The following is a 17,018-nucleotide window of genomic DNA, read 5'->3' as shown; positions in this document are numbered from 1 at the left end:
CACCAACGTTCAAACACAATTCACTAATCACTTAATTTATTTCCGAACGTTAGAAATACCTAACTGACTGCAATAAGACATAAAAAAAAACAGCGACAAAAGGTAAGATTCCGAAACGACTTTATAATGGTCATTTCACTTCAAATCGATTCACAATAGGAGGAAACGACAATGTCTTTCTCTGTTTTACGAAATAGAACAATGAAAGTGACACTAACCACCACACATACATACACACACAGAGTATTTAAAATTCCGCAGCGTAGTCGTTAATTCGGGGATTCCGAAATGTGAAATTTTCTCAATCGCACTTATCGACAATAAATTTGTACACGACGATAAATTTGAAAACACGATAAGACAAAAAAAGAAACTGAGTTTCCTACATGGACGTTCGTTCTAATCGCTGAAGACGATGGAAGAATTATTATAGCAAACAATGCCACAAACCATCAAGTTGCACAACGCGAGACAACAATGGTTGCAAACTGAGCGGGACGTTGCAAAATTTCAGCGCGAAACAACCAGCATTCGTTCGACGTGCATACGGGATGTGCTCCAATCAAAATTGCATTAGACGTGTACACTTTGCATACGGAGAACCTTTAATTTAGGTATCAGTTTTGTAACGCTTAAACGCCGTCGTAAATGCAAATACGAAAGTTCGTTCGGGTTGTCAAAATATCCGGTCGCAAGTTTCCGGGTCGGTATAGAATATTATATTCATTAAATCGATAAAAATAACAGTATGCAATAAACCATGGAAGAAAAACGATATATGTACATATATGCCTTTATTATTTTAATGCTAATTTTATTTATATTATTTTAACTATCAAGCTAATTTAAAAATACATCTTAATTACTTAAGATTTATAATTAACTTATATGTACTGTCCCTCACAGAGGTGTCTCTTCGCACCTCGCAAGAATGCATCCATGGTTTTAGCAGACCTGATGCACTCAGGGAAGGCATTATACATGAGCACACCCCTGTGAAAAACTCCCCCCGCTGTCCTATTTTTTCTTACGCTGCTTACAACTAGTTTGTCCTCATTTCTAGTATAAAAACTATATTTATCTCCATTCCTTATTATATAATCATCAAAATACTTAGGTAATAACTTATGATCTAGCTTATAAACAAAAGACAATGTACTAATATTTAGACTAATTCTAATACTCATCTATCCCAATTCATCTAACATACTTCCAATACTCTTGAATCTACTCACATTCAAAATATCTCTCATAGCTTTATTCTGTATAGGTACAGCATAATAAGAAAAATAGCTTAAAAACCTATTTACAGTTCATGATATATTTTATATTATTTTTACATAGATATACATATATAATATCAAGAAGGCTTTATCGGTAAACCCTAATGCACATTCCTAGACAATTAACTACAAACATTGCAGCATTTTTTATTACATAAAGGGTACCATTTATCGGTCCGGCAAATAAAAAGAATGCCCCTCTCTAAAATAGCTCGCACTACAGATTCGGTTTTCCCCCGGCAAATCAAACGTCAAATGGGTTGCACGTAACAAAAATAAAATTTGACAAAAATAAATACTGATACTAACAACGTAATCTCAAATGAATAGGGCCAACCCTAACTTAACTCAACCTAACCGAACCCTTAAATAAATAAGTGTTGGCTGCTAAGATATTACGATTACGATAATTTTTCTGATTTTCATTGAAATGCTTCCTGTAAAATAAGCATCTCCTTTCCAATCTCAAATTTCGAGTTATTCAGCGTTTTGAGATTCGCCAATTTGTGTAATAAAATGCTACAAGCATTTCTCCATGCATATTACTGTGGATATAATGTTTGTATGAATAAGCATTGTATAAAATGCTTGCATAAAGTGTATGTTGTATGAATTGTTGTTTTTCTTGCAAATTTCAGTATTTCGAAATTTCTGATATTGTAAAACGCTAACAAGTCTGTTTCTATGATACTGTATAATTGTTTGTAATTGACCAGAAAAGCACATTGGGGGCTACCGTTTAACTTTCCTGGTATGAATAAAAATATAGTATACTATTTTTGACTAAAAACTCTTTGAAGTCGACGATCTAAATCAAATTGTATTTAAGCAATCTGTATTTATACCTAAAGGTGTACACATTTCATCTGAAAGTATGATGTATGACAATTATATACATATATGTATAAAACATTTTTCACGTAGTTATCTACGTATAAAACATTTTTCATGTGACACAGTTTGATTTACAGGTAATTCGTAGATCAAAATTTTCGGTAACTTTTTGCAATAATTTTAATTTTATTCCATAGCCACTCCAATTTTGTATTTCATTGAGTTGAAATTGTGCTAATTACTATTATTATACACTTTATATCATTTTAAAATAGAACACACAGAAAGTCATCACATACTTTTGGAAGTGATAGCGAAATAAATCGTTTTTTTTTGATGATTTGCAGTGGATGTGGAGGCACTTTGTTTCATTATAAATAAATTTCAATAATCAAATCGAGGTAAATTTGGATGCTTGTTTGTAAATATATTTATTTAATTATTTTAAACAGACCATTGTGGCATAACAGGAATTCCTAAAGCGCCACAATGGTCAAAAAATATAACACAAAAAAGAAAAAAAACAAAATAACAATTAAACATAAACATAAATACATCCATACATACATAAAAAATAGCATTTATAATAACAGATAAAGTAAAAATATCAAATAAAATATAGCATATGGAATGCCTTGCACCTACAGCCAGTTTCAATAAATATGTAAGAAACAACTACAAATACAAAACATCCCTGTAAGGCCCAAATGGAAGAGAGTTAATCAAAATTTCACTCATAAATCACAATCAATCATGAAAACAATGATGAGCGCAGACTACCAGATAAATGGGTTAGAGTAATTTCCGACAATTTACGCTCACTAAGGTGGAAAATATCACATTCAGTCTCGGCAGCAACGATTTCATTAAGAAGTCGGATAGCTCTTGGAATAGGAGCCATTCGAAAAAGGACTGTGCGGGCAGGAGGTACAGCCAGCAAATGATGATGTCTACCACGCACATAGTGAATAGGGACATAAAGCCCCAACTGCTCCAGCAACAACGGGCATGACGTATTACCACGTAAGAGCAGGAGAACGAAACGAATTAATGAGAAGTTTCTCCGAAGTTCAAGGGAATTATACCCAAGCATGCCCAAAAGGAAAGGAGTGGGGTAGAGATATGGGTAATACCCATATTCTTTCCTATATAGGAAACGAAGAAATGTTTTTTGCACTTTCTCAATCATCAGAGAGTAATTTGCTTCATGCGGATTCCACACAATCGCATTATACTCTAGCTTACTTCTCACAAGCGAATTGAAAAGCAAGCGAGAAGACAAAGGATTGGAGAATAATCTTGCATATCTCAAAACAAATCCAAGTCGACGAAAGGAAACGTCAGCGACTTTTTTGATATGGTTGTGAAAGGTGAGCTGAGGATCAAAAGTGATACCCAAATCGACAATAGATTCCACACGCTTCAACAAGACGGATCTAATGGAATATCCGTGACAATAGAGTGAATGTGCACGTCCATAGCTCATAATTGCACATTTGTTTAAATTAAGTTCAAGGCCTAAACTAGAACTGAACTCCAAGACAGCGTTAATATCAGCTTGAAGGAGAGAGGCTTGCCTCTCATCCTTGACAGCAAAAAATAATTTAACGTCGTCAGCAAACAAGAGACATGATGCATTACATAAAACTCTAGGGAGGTTTAACTAAATGAAACCGCTGCTAACATAGTGACGACTTGGATCTACTCTGTAATGTCACTGACAAAAATAAATATGAATAATATGTTCTATGTTTGTTTTTTTTTTTTTTAAATGCTTTTTATTATAACGAAATTATGTTCACAATACATCTTATATCTATTTTAATAGCTACTGATCTACTGATCATTTTCTATTTTGCAATTTAATTTAATTCAGTTAGTAATCATAGTATTATATTATTCTAATGTTAATGTCTGTACATTATATAATAGGAAAAAGAGCTCAAAACCCTCTTTACAATTCTTATAAATGCTCATAATACATCTAATACATAATATTAATTAAAGACTATCTAAAGTCGATGACCTAAAGCAGATTGTGTTTAGGTAATCTGTGTATGTATGTTCTATGTACATAGGTAAATCAGAAATTTCCGACGTTTACTTACAAAATAAGTGTTTTACTTAAAAAAAGCTTTCCTTCATAACCGTTGGATCACCCACTTTTTCAACACAACAAAGTTGTCATCTATAGAAAGCATATCTTTTCATTGGTAGAAAAATAATTGAATTCCGACGAAAATAGAAAATTGCCCTTTTATGATCAATCCGCAATCTTTTCTCTTTGGTGTGCGTGCACAATTTAAACAAAACAATATAAATTTGACGCAATTTAGTGCTTGCTCTTTAGAAAGCGAGAAATATTGATAGGATTACAAATTAAGCTCGTGGCGTTGAATAGTCACATTCGTTCTCTTTAAACGTTCAGTTTTAATCGAACATTTCAAAGTCGAAAGTTAAATAAATTCGTTTAAATGTGTTTCTGCTAGATTTGATCGCTTCTTCATAATGAGATGTCGGCTAATTAAGTTGGGTTTTGAAAAGACGACGAATTAAAAATAACATTAGTTCGGAAAATATGAGCGGAGGTTGAAAACGTCATGGCGGCAATATTGAAGCTTAAGTGTTGTTGAAAGTCCATTAATATATTATCATTTTCATAGATTAATATGATTTCACTTTATCGTTGAACTAATGAATGTAGCAGAGTAAGCGAAAAGCCATTAAATTCAATTTAAATAGTCCGTTTGAAGTCAAAAGCTCGTAACAATTTACAATGTGTGAAATTGATTGTATTATCAATTTCGTTTTATGAATATTGTCTAGCCTTGAATGTTCATATAAAATTAAGTATATAATATGTATTTAAAAGAGCTAATTGACCCCGTCACATTTACATAACAAGGTACTTTCAATAGAGTGAACAAAACACATTAAATATATGTAATTGACACTCAAAATTTAACCGTTTGTTTCTTTTTTTTAATATCAAATAATATTCTTTGTTTAAATAATAATACTTCAATCCCTGCCAAATTTACATAGATCAAAATCAAATAGATTACATGTTTTTTTTCTAATTTGTGATAAATAAACCTTTAGCTCTTCTCAACTCATAGAAGAACTGCATAAGGGAAATTTTCTAAGGGTAGCACCAAAACCTTGAACTTGAAATTAAGTGCGAGCAATGGATCAGTGGATCAGTAGACCGTACAGTTATTCAATAGCAAAAACAATAAATAATTCACGACGACGACGATTATATAAAATAAGACGATTTGAAATTGAAGGTGAAAATGAAAGAGGCGAGTCGAGCGCGAGGGCCGTGACAGAAGAAAGTGGCCGAGCGAGAGAGAGAGACGCCGCTACACGGTCCCTATAGTTGCGTCCCTCTCGCACGTCGATTTCCAAACATCGCGCACTCACTCGTTCGATTGTCAAGAATCATTGCACATTTTTAACGATCTCGTTTCATCGAAATCATATACAATACGCGCACGTATATAATAGCTATAATATATAATCATACTATGTGAAAATTCGTACTGTTTTGTCTGTGAAATTGGTCGTGTTCGATTTTACGTAACGCGAGACAATAGTAAGCTCGAGTCGTTGTTGAAATATGGTGACACTTCTTTTACCGCGGAAAGTGCGACTAATCATGTCCGGATAATCAGTGATATTGGTTTCAACGGGAAGTGTGTATGGTTTTATAATCAATTGTTGGATTTAATAGGGTCAATCTGTATTGTATTGTTGTTTAGTGTGTGTGAATCATATTTGGGTTTTCAAACATGAATCAGAATTAAAGTTTTACGCAGGTTTCAGTTCACATTTTATTTACAACTATTAAGAATTTTAAAAATACAAATTAATTAACGTGTTAAGTGAGTATCAAGTGTATAAAAGTATAGTTCGAATCTATAAATTATATAATATGAATGTTTCTTTATATACATTTTTGTATATTTAATCGAAAAATAATTCATAAGATATTATGTATATAGAAAATTACATATTTTTTATATTTGTATCTTAGTAAGTATCATATATGTATACGTACTTATTCATTTAAACGATAAAAAAACATATAGTTTGAGTGAAATCGTAAATTTATTAAGCAAGCATAAACAAACATTCATTTTTTCATTAATAATGCCTTCTAGGATTCATGATAATTTCTTATGATGAAAATGAAATTGTGGTACAAGCAATGTTTGATTTCGTTTTCCAATGATTTTTTCACAAGAAAATTTTGAAACTAACCGCTGCAAATATGGCTTTCATTGAAAAATATATTAAATAATAATTTCTACATAAAAAAACCATGTGTGAGTCATTTATTTTTAATATTCATTAGTAGACGTAAAAAAATCCCAATCGACGAATGTATGTAAACGTAAACGGATGCGTTGTTAAATCGAGGCTAACGGTTATGAAATATTGTATAAATATGGTGGAATTTCCGAAAGCTCTCATCGTGTGTTGGTTAAGTAAGATATTTTCATGATTCATTGACACTAATTGGAAAATGCATCGATCTGGTAGGGAAAATTATCGACAGATTAGTACTGGGCAGAAATACTGGATATTTACTAACGTTCACTGGGTGAACGACTTTTGTAAAACGAGATTATTATTACTATACCATACCTTCACGAGAACGGGTAATGATAACGTACCTGTGAAAACTTTCGTTCAATATCGTATGTACGTGCGATAGATTCACTTGGTATCATTGGCTCTGAGATGCACTTCTCGTTGATTATTCTGATGAAACTTTGGACTGGTAAATACGTGCGCTTTCACGGAACCTTGACATTTAGTGTAAACGTCGATTTTTTTCAATTTAAACTTTCTAAAAACCGCAATTTTCCACGTACATATGTATATTCACATTGACAATTAGTTGGCGCGGGTTTTGCGTTGACACGCTCGTTGAAGTCTCTTTCGCAATAACATTCTTATTTTAACGCACTGAAAATTGTTATGTAAAAAGTGATAACAAAAAAGCGCTATTCGTAATATAATGTTTGTTTTGATAAGATTCTGAATTAATTTGAATTATTTAATTCGGAAAAGAAATTTTTCATACCAATGTCGGTCGTCGACACGCAAATCTATTTCTGATTTTATTATTTCTAATACAAAAAACACAGACAAAAACTAACAACAATCATCATTCTGAAACGGGAAATCGTCATGGAATTATCATTGTTGTTTATTATCACGCGTGTGTGGTTTGCATTATGTGTAACTTTTCCTACATGCTCGCGGTTTAAGGTCGCGGTTAAGGCGTATTACGAAACTACGACCGTGTAATGGTTCATAAAGATTAATTAAGTTTCATATGCATTATTCAAGGCACGCGAGGAAAGTACCGTATATTCTAGAGTAAAAGTAATAAATTATTCATCGTGCGTGGTATTGTTACTCAAGACGACGACTGATAATATCTGGAATCGTCCATCCATCTGGCTAATTCGAGTTAATGTAAACAACGTTGGTAATTTTCCGGGATGCTATCACGCCACTGAGATGACAACGCTAATGATAATGGACGCTTTAATCAAAGAAATCGCTTAAATAAATGGAAAAGCGGAAATATTTTTAATTTTCCATACGCCATTCTGATTAAAGTGGGTATATTAATTCATTATGTCATATAAACGGAGTTGAAAGTGATTCAGATTTTTTATATGATACTTAATTTGATGGAAAATTTTCAGCAATTGGTTTTATTACGAGAGATAGGTGGCCGACGATGGTTTATACACAAAAAATTGTTCACCATTTTTTTCTCTGTTGCTTTATATGTACATAGGTAATGGAGAGGTCTTTTGTTATTTTATGGCGGCATTTTCTGCCGCCGAAGTCTATTTATTACATTTATTTCAGACTTATACCTGATAAAATTGACGAAAAGCATGAAAATTCTTATCATCGATATATAATTTTGAATCTAAATATACCACTATTATATAAAAGCTATTTAAATTTTTTTAGCTGAATTGATTTACAACTTTGTAAATTTGGTGAAAAAAAACACAAGTAGTATTAAAACTGAATGAAAACATAAAATTAAGTATTTGAATCTCATTTGCCGTAGATCATTTTAAATCATCCTTGTTAAAAGTACTTTAAATTCTCATACCAATATTTTATATTGATTTTCAATAAATTAAGCATAATGATTAAATGGAATATTGAAAATAATCATCCCGTTTCATAAAATAGTTAACATGACATTTTTCAACAATCGTTATAAAAATATTGATGCTGTCATTTCTTGTATAAAGTAAAGTTGGTTTGAAGACAGTTTAGATACGTAATTATGAATAAAATAAAATAGTCATTATACAAATGTTAATAGAGTCAGTTCAATTTTAAAATGGCGTTGAAAGTTTGACTGTTACTAATTCTAATAGCACTGTATTTTTAACTTGTTTCTTGTACTCGTATGTACATATGTATTTGTTTGACTAATGATGTGTTTATGTTTCTTTTCAGATCCTCACGAGACATCATACAACACGGACAAAGCGTAAACCATCAACATTCTTCCAAAACAAACGATACTATGCATCGATACGACGCGAAATAGAAATTCGACCGAACGAAAAGCACAATAGATGGACGCGATAACGTGCGTTTGTTTATTCAAGTGAAAATTCGTGTGAGATAATATTGTTAATAATTGGTCAAAGTGAAAGAGAAGACGCCGAGGAACGGGTTTCGTAACAGTCCGAGACAATAAATACTCTCGCATACTGCATTCGCACACACGTATCATACATTCATAGCAGATTGTACAAAAGTGGATAGGACGGTGACAGTTGCCCAATGGCACTGGAAGAAGTCCCCACCGTTGCATATTGGATACACTGTCACTGACTTACCACTACTTCTTATTCTTCTTCTTCTTCCACTTCTTACCACAACAAAAGAGACCGTGCGCGCGCTTTTTAGTCGTTTTTCGGTCGCCGGAACGACCAGACCTCACCAACACTTCTTTCACTTCTCACAAACACACTTCAAAACGCTACAATACTATAATCTTCAACAGTGCCTTCAAATCCGAACATAATCCTAATACTAATAAGTGTTTAGTATTTAAATAAAAAGAAAAAGCAAAAATAATCAGTGTGACAAAGTGAAATCATCATCATCATTGAAAATTTCTTCGGTTGTGTGTGAATTAGCCGCAGATTTTCAAGGTGCAAGGAGAAAGTGGTCGTTGTTGTTTTTCGACAACTTCGCAGCAGTAGTACGTGGAAAAAAAATGAAAGTATTTATTTTTTGACTCGTACAATTGTATAACACAATGATCGAATAGATTCAACACTCATTCGAATTATTAAATACTTCTGCGAATACTTTGGAAGATGTTCGGGGAGAGGAATTGGAAGATACTCGTATTAGTCACTGGCGTTTTGTTAGCGCAAGCTATAGACAGTCCTGGCAGAGGTCCTCCCAAACTTCAACACCCAAAAAATCTTAGAAACATTTACATACACAACGATAACAACTTCAGAAGACAGGGTAAATCTTTACCGGAATCCTATACAGAAGAAGAGTACGAGGAGTTACCTGGAGCTAGACGATCCCAGGTGACTTTCAGAGACGATGCATACCCAGAAGCGACCAATCAAGGTCGACAATCATCAAAGATAACCTTCGAAGATAACGACTATAACGAAGCTACCGAAAATGAAGATCGAAGATTGACCAACTACCAAGAGCCTATAGCCCAACGGGGATATTCTGACGAATATGCAAACTACAATGTTGGGTTTAACGAAGCCCAATTTGCAAGAAGACGACCTCCATTCCCATTGAAATCATACCACAGATATCCAATCCAAAATCCGTTCTTTGCCCCACCTAAATCCTTCAGTCCCGACTTCAACGAGGGATTCTTTAATGCGCCTCCATTCCAAGGTGAATTTACACCTGTGTTTGGAACAACTGGATTTGCACCCAAAACCCCACCCACCACCAACAATGCACAACCTTTTTGGAAAACGAGAACTCCAAGAGTAGTTTTCCCATACGGAAACGAAAATGGTGTACAATTCCAATCGAACTCTCATCAAGGTGGTACTGGAAATTCAGTATCGAATGGGATTAATTATAACAACGACAATGTGGTGTTCCGGGATCAGAACTTCGGTTTGAACGAGCTAGCTGCCGTTCAGGATGTGAGGAACGACTTTAATCTCCAAGATTTGGGAGCGTCAACGACAGGTGACGACAGCCAGATACGCGATAGAGGTGAGTAATTTGTTCCAGTTCTTTCGCACTAACAACTATTAAAGCACAGCTTCCAAATTCGTTCGACTAACATTAGAAATAGTTAAATTAGGCAGTGTACGATGAGATAAAAGTAATGATGATAGTGACGAGACGTGTCAGAGTGAAAAACTTCGAAGGCAAATTATGTATTGGCGTTCGTGCGATACAAAGAAAGTGAGAGGTCACGAAGTCTCGTAGAGATAGTTAGGAAAAATAATAATAATCGTTCCGTTTGTGAATAAATTAAATTTAGCGGTTCTTCTTGTGCTAGTACGATAATTCGTCGTTGAATTAAAGAGGCTGATTGTTAATATTTCACATTGTGATCGTGAGCCTCTCCGACATTAATAAAATGCTTGAGAAGAGAAGTTAAATTCAAGTGTACATATATACATACATACGTTAGTCGCCTGTTATTATACTATTGTTATTAAAAATATGCGAAAAAAATTCATTACATTCACAAATTCGGTTGATCTCGAACATAATGCAAAATAAAATTGAATAAATTTGCAATTTTATACGAAGTAAATGTGTATCATTAACATGTTATGTATGTATACGCAAAGAAAATTCAACAATGAAAATTTTGGAAGTTTGGCAGTTAATATTGAAAATTTTCATATAAAAAATAATTTAAACAACAGTAGGGGGGTTATTTTTAATTAAAAATATGCTAACTTGATAATAATTGGCGACTATTGTGAATATTGTATTATGATATAAATATTACTACTTACAATACATTAAAAAAACTTTATAATTATACTACAAATAACAAAATATCCAACAATTAATATGAATTTAATACTTTTTTTATATGATAATCCATTTATAAAAGAAAATAACAACAAATCCTTTGCTGTATAAAAAATGTTAAACATACGTTAAAGTATGCGTAGAGTAATTTAACAAAATACAGTGTACAATTTTCCTTATATAATCATTTTAATCATAATAATAATTCTAATTGTTGTATAATATTGATAAATTGACACAATTTCAATATTGGATACCTATGATTCAATATTTTTTGTCGCAACTATGATTTATTGCTTTTGTAATATACATAGCAATGTATTAGATAATCCAAACATTTTTTATACCGGGCGTAATACCTGTAAGAGACCCAAAAGTATAACACATACGTACATATCTCTTGACGTATTATCTAAGCATTTTAGTTTTCTTTTTTTCTATATTGTAACAGAAGTTTAAGTTAATTTAATAAAAATATTACAAGAACGTCTGCCATATCATCTTGAATCGGTTATATTTAATATTTATTTTATTAAATCAAACATCAATAAAAATATTGATGTTAATAAAAATTAGCAGCGGTGATAATTTGTATACGAATTGCTTATTTTTTACAGAGAGTTGGCAGTGAAATCAAATTTTTTTTAAAACGCCATAATATTGCAATATATTTTGATTTTAATTTAAATATATTAGTATTATTTTAATTCATATTTCATTAAAAAAAATTGCACGTGAATTATTTTATCAAATATAATGTAATCTGAAAATAAATTCTCAAACACATTAACATTTACGTATTATATGTATTATATGTATGTACGTATTATATGTATTACGTATTATATGTATTCGTAAGTTCAATACACATATTATTTTATATGAATATTACTTTTACTGAATTATCAGACTAATTAAAATATAATTTCACTTAAAGCCAATGTATTAATGTTGACATTTTTGAATAGGATAACATAAACAAATATATCTATGAAAAATCAGTAAAAAAATAAATGAATATATTTCTGCTGTTTATTTACGTATTTATTTCGTATTACTGCATTATTGCATATTTTTTAATGAAATATTCTGAAATAAATTTCCTTCAGTAGTAAATAAAAACATATTGATAAATCATTAATTTATTATGGAACAGTTTATTTTTATCACAATTTGGACATAAATTAGACCTGATCTTTTTCGAATACCAATGAAAATTTGAAAACCATTGAAAGTTTTCAACTTATACCAAAATTTGAACCCGAGATAATTCAGTTCAAGTACGGAATTCTGAAATAACTGTTCAAACTTATGTTATAAATAATCAGAAAAATATTATGCTTCTTCATCTCAACTTACATAATATAATCAAAGTAATATTTTACACGCTTTCAAGTCAAGTCCACATTAGATTTTCTGCCGCAATTCAAAACATATTATTAAGTATTTTTTGAGAGTATTTTTTCAACCGATTATATCATCATCATCTCGGAGGGATTCAGCGGAGAGTGCGAACTTTCCGCTGAGGGGCTACTTTCACTGAAAGTAAGTACACGACGAAAGTGAAATATGAGGCTTCGCATGTAAAAGCACTTAAATGCAGCGAGCGAGTGCACGTCGATGCACTCACCTGCGCTTATTATTATATACGTGCTTATATGTATATGAATATTGTAATAATGGCATCGATACGTGGAATCGGACCGATACCGTTCCCTTGGTCAAGGTCGATTTTGCATAAAATTAACTATAATAATACCGATCGTGGCTAACGGCACTGCAAATTACATTATACGTGCGTTCGTGAAGTGCAGTCTGTAATTGAAATATCATTTAATATATCTATATAGACGTCTTTTATAATTGAGAAGATATTGACGATAGGTAATAATGATTTCTGAATCACCCGAAGCAGTCTTATAATGAAATAATCTTGCTTTAGTATTATTTAGTAAATTGTCACGATTGATCGCTCCTACATTGATAATGCATTAAATATATTATACATATAAACAATACAAAGTCGACAAATGTAACTGTTCACGGTTGCTGTGTTTTATAATGATTATATGAAATAGTATTCTTTATTGTTTAATTTATTACCGTTTGATACTTATTTTTTATAATAATTCAAAATAAATAATCCCTCTAATAGATTAACATTTGCTTTTATAGTTTTGATTTTAATTTATATTTTATTGCCAACTTATGATATTGAAATAATTTTTTTTTAAACAATAATATAATATGTACGCACTTAAACATAAAATTAAGAAAATGTATTTATAATACAAGACCACAATTTGTGAAAATTGTGATAAATTTTGCTTATGACCGACGGGTCGATTGCAAATATCTTAAAAAAAAAAGGCATTTTTTGTTATTGACTATATAGACAAAAAATATCAAAATTTTTATAATATGTATAAAACAGAATTCGACATTGACCCTTTAGTATAGCAAATGCACAATCAGTGTCCATTTATTTAAGCGTTGAAAGAATTTACGTACAATGAGTTATGAAATAATGTATTCAGTTTGAATTTCAAACACACCTATAGACATAGAAAATAAAATAAACAAAGAAAAATTGTAGTTTTCCAGGTTTTTATAAGGAAAATTCAAAATTTTCCTCAAAAAATCATATTCCAATAAACAATCATAGACTACATATCAAAATAAAAATTCTTTCTTCTTTTGTTCATGTCTATTTTAGTTCCAAATGCAGTTGTATCAAAAAAGTAACATGATGTATAAAAAGCGAAATTTTACAAATAACGGATATACAATTTTCCCGTAAAAACAAACTTCAACCTTCAAATTTGATTCAATTCCGAATTGTTTTTTCGACGGCAGAGAGGAGATTCCCCGGGTGTTAATAAACGGTGGTCGTCGATGACCGCACGGCTCGCGGCTCTGTGTGAAGGTCGACTCTTCGGGAGCTTCCGCCATCAGCGAAAGTCCGCTTACACAATGCCCGGTCAAACACTTTCACTCGACTGGCGCTAACTTACACCATCTCAGCTCTCCTCGTGTGTATATTTATGTTTGCATGTGCTGGTAAAATGTCTTATCGTTGGCGCCTCTGGACATGTAAGCGGATCGAGAGTACAGTGTTAGCGAAAGAAATCACGAAAGTAAAAGATGTGTTATACAACGCGCGCGTCGGGCCAGTAGGTCAACCACGATGGCCGTCGATCGGATGTTGGTGTATTTTTGTTTTGAATGTTGAGTGTTAGCTTTAAATACGGCATAAAAATTTCGCATAAACTTTCATGCATTTTTATGTTGCGAGGTTGGGTTTCGCTCTTTATCGCTCGTTGATGTTTCTTCTGTAATTAATCGTTTAATAAGCTTTTAATGCTTAATTACTTATAAATAATAATATATATATTATTATATTAATTACTTATAAATAATAATATAATATAATAATATAAGCAACGTGTATTTGTTATTTTAATACTGAGTTTCAGTTAAAAATTAAGTTTTAATATTTGACCTAACCTACATATGTTACTAAAATTTCCGGAATAAATTAAAGTTGGATTTGTAAATATAGATTACTTAAAGATGTATAATACTTACCTGTATTTCAATGCGTAATATCTTCTTAATTACGTATTAAAATCTTAACATGTATATTATCAAGGTGAAATAAATTAATGCCATACCTAATAAAAAAAAAATTAATAATTGTGAAATCTATTTATATATATATATATATATATATATATATATATATATATATATATATAAATATATATATATATATATATATATATATATATATATATATATATATATATATATATATATATATATATATATATATATATATATATTCTTAATAATAAGACTAAAATATATCTATTTATACATGTACTTGAACGAGGTGCTTGTATGATGTCGAATAAGCTACTGACGTAAGACGATAAGAATCTGACGACATTAAAATCCATAGATACCGTTTATATAATGTTATAATGGATGTACCATAATACTAAATAAACAACGAACAGCATATAAAATTATAATATGGAAAACTCATTGCATGCTGTTGATTATATACAGTAGAAATTGTACAATGTAATAAAATATCATTAAATAAATATACATAATACTTATAAATACAGTCATTAAATTATACATACTTTTACTTAGAAATGTAATAAAAATATTTAACATAATGTATCGAAAATAAAATTTTCAGGATGTAAATTTCAAAATATGTAAAAGAGGTTGTAGAGCTTTATATGATTACATATATAAATAACAAACCCGCTTTGTAAACATTGGCTGATTCGGAGAGCGTACAATAAAAGCTCACGAATCAAACAACATCACCACTATCGTTCGGATTTATTTATTGTATATTTGTAATTACGATCCGTATATACGAGGCCTACCGGTTTTACACCGACGAACATTATTTACACACATTGTATACATTCGACACGTGAGTCACTGTATGTATGTATACATACGTATAATGGACACTCGGAGTGTTTCGTAAATCCACTTTCTCCCTTTCTCAGAGCAGATGTTTTATATTTTCGACAAACGAAATGACGCCATAAGTGCATATAAGATAAGCCGGATATTATCATTCACATAACACACACACACACACAAAGCACACCCACACACATAAATCATGTACTAAACGTTATATTGTTTGTAATACTCATAGAAAAAGTCATCGTCGACAAAGGTAGATACTTCAAGAGTGAACACAGATTCAAGAGAAATAAATTCGAAGCTAAAAAGCCTGCGTATTTCAAGTACGCCAAAGTTTATCCGAAGAAGGATACGTCGTTCCTCAACGACACTCTTCACTATAAGAGTGTGAGGAGTTTTGACGGAAGACGTCCGAAGACTTTGCAATACTTGATAGGAAGCAGACCGAAGTCGAGTCCTTTTCTGTATCCCAATCCACCGCTGGTCGATAGAGAGCCTGTGGAATTCACCACGCCCAAGGTGAGGACTACACAGAAGAGACAGGACGAAGAAAATTGTGCCCAAGGTGGCACTTGTGAATTTTTCCTGTACTGTTGGATGAGCGGTGGACTTTTGGACGGTTCTTGCGGTGGTTTACTTAAAGGATGCTGCCATCGTCTGTCCAAGAATGGTGCTTTGGGAGTTCAGGACTCCAATGCGATCGATAACAGTGTGGCTTCCTCGGCTGCTCCTTTCGATAGCGGTTTGGGAGTGATTAACGACAACAGTAAGTCGTCAATGCGTTGTCTACAGTAATACGGTATATTGGTCACGTTGGAAAATTTATTGTCACACATATCTAAAACACATGTACAGATCTTTTCAAATATGAGAACTCATCCTTACAAATACTCATAAATAAATCGGGAATAAAACGTATTTCAAATAAATGATACATATGGATGATATATGAGGTCATTCTGATTAAAAAAAACATAATATAATAAAGGAGATTTTATATCATCATTGTTTATTTTATCTTAAGAGTGTTGCCTTTTAATATTTCAAATAATATTACCGTCTGCTGTCTAGAGTGTTCAGGAAATCAGTTATTTAGTATCTTGATCTTACCTTCTATGGATATAACAATGATTCATAAAATATAACTACGTATGAATGAAGGAAAGTGTATATAATGACATTTGTGTAAAATACAGTTATATAACACGTGAATTGTGACTATTTACATATATACTTATATTATATTTACTCATTTACATACATACAATATGCGCCAGAGTGGTCCTTACTATTTTCTATGGGTTTTTATATTTTTCACAAACAGACAAATAAATAGACAGACTGACAGACGGACATCGAGCCATTATATTTAAAAAAATATTTTTA

At 31.7% G+C, this 17,018-nt stretch overlaps 1 protein-coding gene across 1 annotated transcript in view; it reads left to right on the top strand.

The window, feature by feature from the left end:
• LOC143915281 (uncharacterized) overlaps positions 1–17,018 on the top strand; it is a 51,193-nt gene that overhangs the window by 8,427 nt on the left and 25,748 nt on the right. Inside the window, exon 2 of the mRNA XM_077435841.1 lies at positions 8,628–10,391. Within this exon, the coding sequence (XP_077291967.1) occupies positions 9,503–10,391 (889 nt within the window). The 5' untranslated portion in view covers positions 8,628–9,502. The remainder of the gene's footprint in view (positions 1–8,627; positions 10,392–17,018) is intronic.

This window comes from Arctopsyche grandis, chromosome 8, assembly GCF_051622035.1.
Source record: "Arctopsyche grandis isolate Sample6627 chromosome 8, ASM5162203v2, whole genome shotgun sequence".
Taxonomy (NCBI): Eukaryota; Metazoa; Arthropoda; class Insecta; order Trichoptera; family Hydropsychidae; genus Arctopsyche; species Arctopsyche grandis.
Note: the sequence above shows the minus strand (reverse complement) of the source record. Positions and strands in the feature narration are given on the sequence as shown.